At 47.7% G+C, this 12,647-nt stretch overlaps 1 protein-coding gene across 1 annotated transcript; it reads left to right on the forward strand.

The window, feature by feature from the left end:
• Positions 1-5,854: 5,854 nt before the first annotated feature.
• On the forward strand, positions 5,855-6,968 carry LOC131748875 (putative MAGE domain-containing protein MAGEA13P). The gene is given in 3 exon segments (XM_059051245.1): positions 5,855-6,599; positions 6,602-6,670; positions 6,673-6,968. Coding segments are annotated over 3 exon segments (1,110 nt in total).
• Positions 6,969-12,647: the final 5,679 nt, after the last annotated feature.

The following is a 12,647-nucleotide window of genomic DNA, read 5'->3' on the forward strand; positions in this document are numbered from 1 at the left end:
CACTTTAGTGTGTGTATACATACACATACATATGTAAATTTTAATAGCATAAGTAATACAGTGATACCCTCAACTTGTAAAATATTCAGGCAATACACATGAAGCTATAAAATACTATGTATGATACAGCTCAAGTGATACTCAGTGAGGAAAGTATAGTTTTCAATAGATGCTTTGGAAAATAAGAAATATTTACAACAGCCAAGTACCTCAAGAATGTATGGAGTGAATAGCATATCCAACCTAAAGAAGTAGAAGCCAGGAAATAATGAAGATTAATGCAGAAGTAATGAAATAGAAACAGCAGAGCCAATGAACACAAGACATTCCTCTAGAAGTACTTATAAGATGGTCATATTTGCAAATAGCCATATGATTACTAAAGAAAAATCAGGAACAGGGCTTCCCTGGTGGCGCAGTGGTTGAGAGCCCGCCTGCCGATGCAGGGGACACGGGTTTGTGCCCTGGTCCGGGAAGATGCCACATGTCGCGGAGCAGCTGGGCTTGTGAGCCATGGCCGCTGGGCCTGCGCATCCGGAGCCTGTGCTCCGCAACGGGAGAGGCCACAGCAGTGAGAGGGCCGCATACCACAAAAGAAAAAAGAAAAAAAAAAAAATCAGGAACAAACACACGAAATAAACTTGTACAAAATTTAGATGAAGGGACTTTAATATAAGGGCCAAACCGTGGACAGGGAAAGGTTTCCACATATAGAGGTATTTCAGCTAATAGCACAAGAAGGAGTGAGAGAATGAACATTCTGTGACTCCTAATGGATTGATAAAGGTGATAACCACGGACTGCTAACATCAACACAAAGAACGACCAGGCATTATATACCTCCTAATGGAAGTACACCACCTAGGGAGTGGTCTTCTGGAAGAGAGAAAACAAACTGTTCTAAGGCATACTCCCAAAAAGGGAGAGGGGAAATCATGCAACTCATTTTCCCCAGCCAGCTCTCCTTGATTCAAAAACCAAATGTGGACATCCCCACCCCCACGAAAAGAACACTTGAGCCAAGCTCATTCACACAGTAGTAAATATCTTACAATAGCATAGTCAACTGAGCAGCGAATTAAATGAGCAAATGGGCTGTGCCCAAGAAATGAAAATATGATTTAACATTAGAAAATACTTTCAATTATAATTCCCTACATTAACAAATTAGAAGAGAAAAAAACATCTGATTGTGCCAATGGGTATAGAAAAAGTCTTTGAAAGAAATTCAGCATGAGTTCATAATACAAACTTCTGGCAAACTAAGAACAGGAGGGAACTTGCTTTTCCTAAATTCTACTGCAAACATAGTTAGATGTGAAATGTTAGAAGCATTCTCATTCAAGTCAGGAACGAGACAGATACTCTCACCTCTACTGTTCAAAACTGCACTGGAACGCAAAGACAGAGATATGGATATCAAAATAAATAAGATAAATGATATTGAAAAGAAAGAGATACTATTTGGTAACAATATCATCAACTGCCTAGAAAATTAAAAGGAATCAGTGTGTGGAATATTCAAACAAATAAGGGACTTCAGAAAGAAAGTGTATGGGAGGACAATATAGCAAAATCAAGAGTCTTGCCACACAAAAGCAATAATTAATTAGAACATGTAACAGACAATATCCCATTCACAACAGCAACAAAATCCAGAAGTCACCTAAAAGGAATTACAAATCGCAAAACCTATGATATCTTTATGGAGGCAAACATAAACGTTTACTGATAGATTCGGATTTTTTTAAAGTCCCAGATAGGGCTTCCCTGGTGGTGCAGTGGTTAAGAATCTGCCTGCCAATGCAGGGGACCTGGGTTCAAGCCCTGGTCCGGGATGATCCCACATGCCACGGAGCAACTAAGCCCATGAGCCACAACTACTGAAGCCCGCACGCCTAGATTCCGTGCTCTGCAACAAGAGAAACCACCGCAATGAGAAGCCCGCACATCACAATGAAGAGTAGCCCCCGCTCGCCGCAAGTAGAGAAAGCCTGCACGCAGCAACGAAGACCCAATGTAGCCAAAAATAAATAAATAAAAATAAATAAGTTTTTTTAAAAGTTAAAAAAGTCCCAAATAAATAGGCATACACCATATTCATTGATGTGAAACGAAATATTTTAAAGACATCAATTCTCCTGGAGTCATTTACAGATTTAGTGCCTTACCTGTAGTTGCCACAGTGACAATCAAGTTTGGGCTGTTGTCTTCCACTCCCAGGATCAAACCTGGAAAAACCACAGAAGGGAGAATGAAAGCAAATAAACAATGACGTATTAGCCTCCTAAGCCTGCTGTATTAAACCACCACGAACTGGGTGACTTAAGCAACAGAAGTTTATTCTCTTACAGTTCTGGAAGCCAGCTGCTCTAAATCAGTTTCACTGGGCTGAAATCAAGGTGCTGGCCGGGCCGCACTCCCTCCCAAGACTCTAGGGGAAAACCCATTCCTTACCTCTTCCAGCTTCTAGTAACTGCTGGCATTCCTTCGCTAGTGGGAACCCGAGTGCAATCTTCAAGGTCAACATCTCCAAATATCTCTCTGCTCCATCTTCACACTGCCTTCTCAGTTTGTCGATTCTTCTGCCTCCTTCTCCTAAGGATACATGTAATTGTACCCTGGGCCCACCTGGAGAATCCAGGCTAATCCTCCCACCAAAAGATTCCTAATCATATCTGCAAAGGCCCTTTGCCCAAGGAAGGCAGCATTTGCAGGTTCTGGGGACTGAGATACGATAACTTTGGGAGGGCCATTTTTCAGCCTACCACAAATATCAACAACAAAGCCTTAACAAACAAAACATGAGAAACCCTTGGGGGAGAATGAAGAACTGGTACTTGGTGCGAGTGTGGGGGCAGTAGGCAAGTTTGGGAGGGTCCGTAGCCTGAAACTGATGGCAGATGAAGGTAGGTGGGAGAAAGATTACGTTGATTGACACCGTATGACTCCAGAGCCTGTGTTAATCACCACCTGAAACCACTTTAGTGAGTGCCGCCTGGCCTTAAAAAATACATTTTAATCAAAAGGATGTACTGAAAATGGAATAACAACTGTAATGGTGAACCACACTTACACACACGCTTGGTAGAGACATAAAACATTTCTTAATGTCAATGAGGCTGAAGGAAAATGAATGGAAATCACTCTACTGGACAATGCAATGTTAGACACCCTCAAAAGAGTAGGAAGTCTCCAAATCACACTGCTCAGCCACTTCAGTACAGAAAATAAACGTTTAGAACAAAGGTATGTTTCCAAAGTATACGTCTGGCGGGTGAAGAGACCCATAGGAAGGTGAGCTGCTTTTGTGAATCTCCACGACCCGTCATGGGCGCCACTGCTCTCCCATCCAGCATCTAGCCTGGGAACCAAAACCTTTCTCTGGAAGGTTCGCAGCTGGGCAAACGCTCACAGCTGGCAGAAAAGAAGGAATCTCCTAGAGAGCATTTAATCAAGGAGCCAGCAGCCAAGAGGAGCCCTCTCATGAGTGACGACAGCGGGATCCAACCCCGGCCCCCAGAACCGTGTGTACCCCGCAGCATCCCCCTCCATTCCTGATGTTATCCCCGGGAGGCTCCTGGCAGGTATGTCTGGATAAGCACCGCCCCCCTCATTTCCGAACCTGGGAGCTCCGTGGTGCCAGCCTTGATTGAGGGAAGCTCTCGGGACGAGGGGGCTCCGGCAGTCCCAGGAGTCAAAGTGCTGATCCCGTGGGACGACTGAACTGCCCTGCCAGACAGGAGAGAACGGGCCTCAGCCCCGTCCGAGCCCGCTTTCGGCCCCTGGATGTCGTGTTTCCCGACTTCCACCTTTGGGATCTGAAGATGAGGCTTCAACTGCTGGGACTGCACTCAGGCCAGAAAAGGGACGAGTCCCAGATCCTGCCAGTCGCCAGAGTGAGGGCCCTGAAGAAACCTGCCCCTGCAAACAGAGGGTGACCCCACAGACACCTGCCTTTTCCATCGGCCTTTGAGGCCCCAGGTATGGTTGACAGAGGAGCCCCAGCCCCCTTCCCACTTAAGGGTCAGGGCCTCAGGGAGATGGTGCCCTTGACCTGAAGGACACAGCCTCAGACCAGCAGAAGGAAGGGTCCGGCCGTCAGGAGTCAACAGGAACGCCTTGAGGACGACCGAGATGCCTCCCATCTTAGAACCAGAGGGCTCCCTAGAAATTCACCCCGACCAGTGTTGTCAGGCGCAGAGACGCCGCCAAGTGCTGGAAGGATAACCCGCTCTCCCCATTCCGGGTGGCGGATCTCAGGAGGTGAGACGCTCGGCCTGCAGGGGCGAGCAGCAGGTCGGCAGGCTGAGAAGGCTCAGCTGGCGCCAGGCACGAAAGCGAGGCCTATAAAGACGGGCCAAAGGGACCGCCCCCCCGCCATTGCTGTTAACCCGCACGAAGCGTTCCCGGATGTGACGTTTCCTACTTCCGCTTTCAGAATCTGAAGGAGGAGAGGCTTCATTATCGGGGTGTGGCCTGGGGTCAGCGTTGGGAGGAGTTCCAGGTGTCTCCAGGCCTGGAGGTGAGGGCCCTGAGGGGCGACTAAGGGCAGTTTTCTGTGCAGAGAGGGCCCCGCGGAAATCCTGCTGCTGTGCTCAGCCCTGGGCACCTCCCCGACGCTCCGTCCCGCCGTGGCTGAGGGAGGGAGAATGCAGGAGGCCTAAACGTGTCAGGAGTAGCTGTGGCTGCACTGAGGAGGGCTGAGGGGACCTCACCGCAGAGCGAGGGCAGCCCACGGAAACCTGCCCTGGGAGACTCCGGCAGAAGCAGTTGGAAGTGGCGTCTTGGCACTTTGATCTCGGGGAGGTCTGAGGGGATGTCAGGTGAGGGCAGGGCAGGGCGAGCTAAGAACTTGCCAGACGTAAAGCCAAATACCCTGATAGAGATCGGAGGGCACCCCCACCCCGAAACAGAAGGGCCCAGTCCCTGCTATCGTACCTGAGAGGCACAGGGCAGAGGAGGCCGGTTGTGGCTCCCACCGTGGGGGCTGGGAGACGTGGTCCTTTGCAGAGATGCGAGCAAGGCTTCTATCTGAGGATGCAAATCCTGGCCAGCTGAGGCGGGGTCTGAACAGCCCTGTCAGGAATAAAGATGGATCACGTGATGGGTCCTCCTACCCTAGATAAAAGCCGGCCCCACGGAAGCCCACGCAGCCCCTGCTAGTAGCCCTGGGAGGCCCTGGGCAAGTGGGGTCGGATGTGGTGGCCCCGCTCTTCCTCCTCAGGGTGATATCAGGGGGACGTCAGCAGAGTGATGGGGCCCAGACCCTGGCAGGGGAAAGACCGGACTCTGAACAGCACTGAGGAACCATCCTCCCCAGAACAGTGGGGACATCGCAGAGGCTGGCCCCACTGCCCCTTGTCAACACTGGGGGGCCCACGACTGTGCCTGTAGTCTGCATCCTGAGAAGCCCTCTCAGTTCTCCTCCTAGGAGTTCTCGGAACGGGGAGGTGAGAGCCTTGGTCTGAGGCATGTGTCCTCGTGTCAGCATATGGGAGCCGGCCCAGGCAGTACCGGAAGTCAAAGCAGAGGTGCACAGCCTGAATGTCTACCAAGGCCCCGCCCACCCCAGAACAGAGAGAATCCACATTGCCTGACTCTACCCAGCCTGCTCTCAGCCCTGGAATCCTCGGGCTGCACCCTGAAGAACTATCTCACTTCCTCTTTCAGTTCTTAGGCCAACCAGGACAACAGGAGCCCTGTGACACCTGGGAGCACCCCTAAAGAAGAGACCTGTAAGCCACCATTGTCATAGCTGCCCTGGGAGAGTTTCTCAGCTGAGGCCACTGACACTCTCCCTCTCTCCCCCAGCGCCCCACCCTCGTGTTGGCTACCTCCATCACAAGTCATCATGTCTCTGGGTCAGAGGAGTGAGCACTGCAGGCTTGAGGAAGACCTTTGGGCCCCCAAAGAGGCACAGGGCCTAGAAGGTGTGCAGGCTCCCACGGCTGAGAAGGAAGAGCCCTCCTCCCCCTCCTCCCCCTCCTCCTCCCTCACTCCTTTGATCCTGGGCACTGCAGAGGAGGTGCCTGCCACTGAGGCACTGAGTCCTCTCCAGAGGTCTCAGAGAGCCTGCTTCTCACCCACTGCCACCACAGCCACTCCATCGAGTCAGTCTGATGAGAATTCCAGAAGCCAAGAAGAGGAGGGGCCCATCACCCCCCAGGCTCCACCAGATCCTGAGTCCTTGCTCAGTGATGAGCTAAACAAGAAGGTGGCTGAACTGGTGCAGCTCCTGTGTGTCAAATATGTAACAAAGGAACCCACCACAATGGCAGAAATGCTAACAAATGTCATCAAAGAGCACAAGGGTCACTTCCCTGAAATCTTCAGCAAAGTCTGTGAGTGCGTGGAGGTTGTCTGTGGCATTAAAATGAAGGAAGTGGACCCCGCCAGCCACTCCTATGTGCTTGTCAAAACACTTGACCTCACCTACGATGGGATGCTGAGCGGTGACCAGGGCGTGCCCAAGACCGGCCTCCGGATACTTATCCTGGGTATGATCTTCATGGAGGGCAACCGTGCCCCCGAGGAGAAAATCTGGGAAGTGCTGAATATGATGGGGGTGTATGCTGGGCAGGAGGATTTCATCTACGGGAGCCCAGGAAACTCATCACCAAAGAGTTGGTGAAGGAACAATATCTAGAGTACCGGCAGGTGTCTGACAGTGTCCTCCACACTATGAATTCCTGTGGGGTCCAGGGGCCTATGCTGAAACCAGCAAGATGAAAGTCCTGGGCTTTTTTGCTGAGATCAGTGGGACTGACCCCACTTCCTTCCCATCATGGTATGACGAAGCTTTGAGAGATGAGAGAGCCCAGGCCAGAGCTGCCACCGGGGATGATACTAGTGCCACAGCCAGTGAAAGTTCCAGTGTCATGCCCAGCAGCCTCTCCTGCCCTGAGCGAAGTCCGAAGCATATGCTTCAGTCTTCGTCTGAAGACAACAGCCAATGTTTTACGTAGTGGAGGGCCAGAGTGGATCTGGAAGGAACAGTGTATAGCATCTTTGTGTTCCTGTTGTATATAGTTGATTTCGAGATTTATCTTTTTTTTTTTACTTTGGCTTTTTTTCAAATATTGTTTAATTAGCTCCTGAATCTAAGTTCATGAATGACAGCGGTCACACATTTATAGCTGTTTATCATATTTAAGAATAAGAGTTTTATAATTTTGCAAAACACATTGAGAAACCCCCCATCTTTTCTTGTGATTTGAAACAAGATAACATGGCATTAGAATAGGAATTTCCTTGGAAACCTGAAAGAGCCCAACAGTAAAATTGAGGAGTTCTAGGAATAGATGAAAAAATGTGAAGGATGGCTAATTTGTGGGTTCACTTATCTCTTTTAGTCTGTTGTCATGTAAAATTAAATGATATGTACCTGGATATGCTTGGCTTATTCAAGAATGTGAGAGAAAGTAAATCTTAAATCTTTCTCACTGGTTCATTTCTTCGCCAAACATGAATTGAGTATCTGCTCTTTGGAAAGCTATATGTTAGAGGTGAGGATCCTAGGCTAAGCAAGACACAACCCTCCCAGAGATCGGCAGGGTCTAGGTGCAGCAATCAGATCAGGAAGATGGCAAAATGTCCTCTAGGAGCCAACAAGGTAAAAGAAGGGGTGAGGAGGTGGGGCTCCAGGGGAGAGCAGTCAAGTGTAAATGCCCTGAGCCAAGGATGCTTGAGTCTTTACTGGGTGGTGGCAGGGGCCTAACTCTCAAAAGCTGTGTCTCACAGTTGAGAGAAATGTCTGCCATGGAACTGCTCTTAGCAGTTCCTTTGGGATCCTGGATAAAGCAGAGAGAAATCCCTACCTGAGGCAGGTATGGAAAGTGTCCTGAACTCTTGTAAAAACCCAGTGCAGTTGACACAGTGCACGAACTAGGTATTCTACACAAATCATCTGCAAGGATTTCCTGACAAATAGGACGATACTCCCTTGAAGTAATACCAAGAAGTTGCCAGGCTGGCATTCTTTTCCCTGGCCTGAGAGAGCCAAAGCCTTCTACATTAAAATGACATTATAATTAGGTTATCTTGAGTGCACTTTGGCCAAATCTAAACAAGGACTAGATTTTTGATGGGGGTAAAATGAATGAAAATAGCACTTTTGGATGGGAGAACAGCTGGGAGGGAAGGAGGGAGTCTTTGACTTGAATTCTAGGAGCTTTGAGTTGAATCCATCTAGGGAAGACTAACCCACACCTAAATGAAATTACAAATTATGTAAGGGAAATTTTACAGAGTTTTGTTTATGAAGCAGCATATTTGGCTGATTTGGTGTCCGTATTAGAGCACAGCATATTCTCTGAGAGGTCTGGATAACAAATTCCCAGAGGAGAGGATTGAAGATTCTGGGGTCAAAATAATATTAGAAACAACTGTCATTTGTCAGGAGCTCAGCCAAGCTGGAGTGAAAGCTAAGGTGTCAAAGTAGCTGATTTAAAGCAACAAGCTGAACACAATAGAGTTGAGCCTTCGATCACTTACTGTGATGATACAGGCAAGCGTGTAAGACAGGAGAAAGTTCCAGTTCCTCCTGTTTTATTGTCCTCTGTGGAACAGTGCACCAGTCAAGGGTCAGACGGATCAGCACAGACGTCGGGGCTCACCTCCCTGTTGAGGGAGCCAGAACAAAAGGCTCTGGCAGTTTTATGGATCCTGGAATGAGAGGAAGCCAAGGGGGAAAGGCTAGGAGTGGGGAAAAATAGATGAGAAACGTGTGTTCAAGCTTTCGTCCTCCCTCCCCCACCCATAGGGAGGCCTCAGCAGAGGCCCCAGAGTAGATCTCTGTCCAAGGCCTCACATAAAGACATGAGAACGAAAGCACAGGGGTAAGAATGCAAATAGGAGACTAGAATGCCCTGCCAGTGGGGCCTGCCGCCTTGACCGCAGCCCTCTTCAGAGACTGCAATCCAGCGGTTGTGCACCAGGCCTGGTGTGGGGAGGGCAGCTTTTCTCCGTGAGGCCTGCCAGGTAAAGCCTTTGTAGTTGCCTATGGTCAGGCCTGAAAAATCACTCTTTAGGGTTTTAACCAGAAGCCCGACTCCTCACCATTAGAGACCAGATATACACCAGGGACTGTGCCAGGAGCTTGACATACCTTACATTCCAACAGTCCTGCAAGACAGGGCTCAGCAAGTTCACTTTGCAGGTGAAGAACCGGAGGCTCATAGCACTGGACAACTTCCCCAGGCTCACGTGGCTAGTAAGTGACCGGGCTGAGACTAGACCTCTATTCTAAATTCACCTCGAGTCCACGTTGTTCCCACACCTCCCAGCCTGAGGCCAAATGACCTTCCATCTCTTAATTCCTTTCTCTTCTCAGTTCTCCATAGTGTCTCTCAGGCCTCAAAAATAAGGTCTCTGCACCAAGATACCAAAAGCAGGCCTAAAGAAGGAAAATGACAATGTGAATCAAACACAACTTGGGTGCTCTCTGGGGGCTTCATTAACTTAGCGTTTTCCTCTCCAAACCCCTGTCTTCCTTGAGAGCAGACTGGATTTCTGTCCCGTCCCAGCACTCTTTGCATTTACAGCACACTCCCCCTGGTCTTCCTCAGCAAGCCCTCCCGTCCTACTCTATGAGCTGACTGGCTTTACCAGCTCTTTCCTCTCTTCCTCTGAAGGCAATGCCCTACTCCCAGTGGAACAGTCTAGAATCACCTGCCCTTCCCATGACACAAAGCATTCCTCCACTTTGCAGAAGTTCCCTTGCTGTCCCATCCCCCACCCTGGAACCTCTCTGATAGCAACAGCTCCTTCGATTTCAAAGTACATTTTGGACAATGACATTTAGATGCCTAGTCCTTCCCCACTGCCCTCTTGAACACACACTCAAAGTGCTTTCAAATATGCTGGTGAGTAGAGTCTGACTTGGCATATCATCTAGTGGTTTGGCGCTATAACTCTGAACTTAGAGAGTATTTTAAAAACCACTCTGATATCTGCAGTAGGATTTTAATGGGATATCTTTTTTGAAACTGGCCAGTGAACATATCCACAGATGAATGAGCTTACCTAGGCATTTCAAAACCAAAGGCTTTCTCATAAATGGTAGATGAGGGAAAACCATGGAAATCACTGTGGAATAAACATCTGTTGAAGCTGAATTCCTAAAACTCTGGAATCCTCATACAAGGTAAAAATTGGTTCCTTGGTGGACATGATAACTCTGGTTAAAAAAGAAAAAATATATCCGTCCACTGCCTTTCATCTGTATACCTTCCACACAGGAAGGTCTCAATTTTCGGTGTGCCTAATGCCACCTGTAAAGGTGCTCCGGCAAGTTCAGTCACGTGGAGTGTAGCAGAGACTCACAGGCTGAGAATGTCCTTGCAGCAGAAGGAAGGAGAACATTCTCAGCCTGCTGAGGTCATAGAGGTCATTCACAGGGCAGTAACGAAAAAGTGCTGCGGCGTGAAGAAGGGCAAATGCTCCCTGCCGACATTTACCTGTTCCTCCGAACACCAGATGCCCCGCTGTGTTTGAAAGCACCGGTCACATAGTAGGCACTTGAAAAAGTTGGAGAATTTAGAACAGATTTTGCCTTTTTAGAAACCCCATCAAGGGAACACTCTTGCACTGTTGGTGGGAATGTAAATTGATACAGCCACTATGGAGAACAGTATGGAGCTTCCTTAAAAAACTACAAATAGAACTACCATACGACCCAGCAATCCCACTCCTGGGCATATACCCTGAGAAAACCATAATTCAAAAAGAGTCATGTACCACAATGTTCACTGCAGCTCTATTTCCAATAGCCAGGACATGGAAGCAAACTGATCACTGGGCAAGAGCTTTTAAAGGGTAATTTCAGGGATGTATAGGCAGAGGGAGGGGGCCACATGTATTGATGGAATAGAACAGTCAGCTTGAAACTGCTCATGCAGTTGTCTGATTAGCATTATCTTGATTGTTTTGAGTACAGTTAATCTTTAGTTCCAAGGTCGGTCGGTTTGTTCCCATTTCTTTGAGGCCAGTTCTCGGAGTTGTGGCAGCTTATGTCTTGGCTACAGCCTGGTCATCATGTAGTTAACTTCTTCCACCTGGTGGGGGTTTCAGTATCTACAAAACAGCTCACAGGATGTGGCTCAGAATATTATCTGTAGCACTTGAAGAGGAACTAAAGGTCCTTGACGTTGCTTAATGACTATTATTATTTTGTCCTGTTTGACTGCTTTTCCATTGTTTCTGTATTTTCTCATTTCTCTGATTAAACTTATTCTTTTACTACAGTTTTTCTACAGACAAGAGGCAGGCCGAGGACAGGGTGGGGGCAGGGGAGGTGTCCTGGGAATGCCCCATACAGTCTCGTCCCGTTTCAATAATAGTTGCTTTTTATTGAGTACCTACTATGTGTCAGTTTATGGGAGGGACAAGTACTCATTCACATCTTCTCTCTCGCCCCTTCCTGGGCACAAGAAAAGACTACACTGCCGGTCCATGTGTCATTAGGCAGGAGTCGGTGGGCCATTCCCACGCTTTCTCTTCCACTCAGCAGCAAACGTGGCTAACCCATGTTTCCATGGTGAAGGAAAAAGATGGAAGCAGCCTGGATCCCTAGGGCACCCAAGGGTGGAGAGACCCTGACAACTGCCATCAGAATTAATGTGAACAAAAGTAACTTTCATGGGGTTAAGCCAGTCAATTTTAGGCTTCGTCTGCTGCATCAGCTAGCAGTTACATTAAGTAGTAACATAATATGTAGCCAGTATTTCCGGTTATGAAATATTTTTTTGTTCTTCAGCTTTATGGAGGTATAATTGACATATAAACGTGTAAAACATTTAAAGTGTATATTGTGGTGATTTGATATACCTATACGTTGTGAAATGATTCCCTCCATCTAGTTAATTAACACATCCACCACCTCACATATTTATCTTTTTTTTTTTTTTTTTTTGGTGATTTGTGTGAACATTTAAGTTCTACTCTCTTAGCAAATTTCAATTACACAGGGGCTTCCCTGGTGGCGCAGTGGTTAAGAATCTGTCCGCCAATGCAGGGGACACGGGTTTGAGCCCTGGTCCGGCAAGATCCCACATGCCACAGAGCAACTAAGCCAGTGCGCCACAACTACTGAGCCTGTGCTCTAGAGCCCGCGAGCCACAACTACTGAAGCCTGTGCACCTAAAGCCTGTGCTCCACAACAAAGAGAAGCCACTGCAACAAAGAGTAGGCCCCACTCGCCACAACTGGAGAAAGCCCACGCGCAGCAACAGAGACCCAATGCAGCCAAAAATAAGTAAATCAATAAATAAATTTTAAAAAGATAGAAAAATAAATTTCAATTACACAATGCAGTGTTATCAAGTATAGTTTACATTAGATCCTTAGACCTTATTCATCTTACAGCTGAAAGTTTGTTCATTTACCAACTTATCTCTATTTCCCCCATTTCCCCAACCCCTGGCAACCACTTATCTACTCTCTGTTTCTATGAGTTTAACTTTCTTGTTAGATTCCACATATAAATGATACCATGCAGTATTTGTCTTTCTCTACCTGATTTATTTCACTTAGCATAATGCCCTCAAGTTCCATCTATGTTGTTGCAAATGGCAGGATTTCTTTCTTTCTCGTGGCTGAATAATACTCCGTTGTACACTTTATTAAAAGACAAAAAAAAAAAAGTA

This window comes from Kogia breviceps, chromosome X (genome assembly GCF_026419965.1).
Source record: "Kogia breviceps isolate mKogBre1 chromosome X, mKogBre1 haplotype 1, whole genome shotgun sequence".
NCBI lineage: Eukaryota > Metazoa > Chordata > Mammalia > Artiodactyla > Physeteridae > Kogia > Kogia breviceps.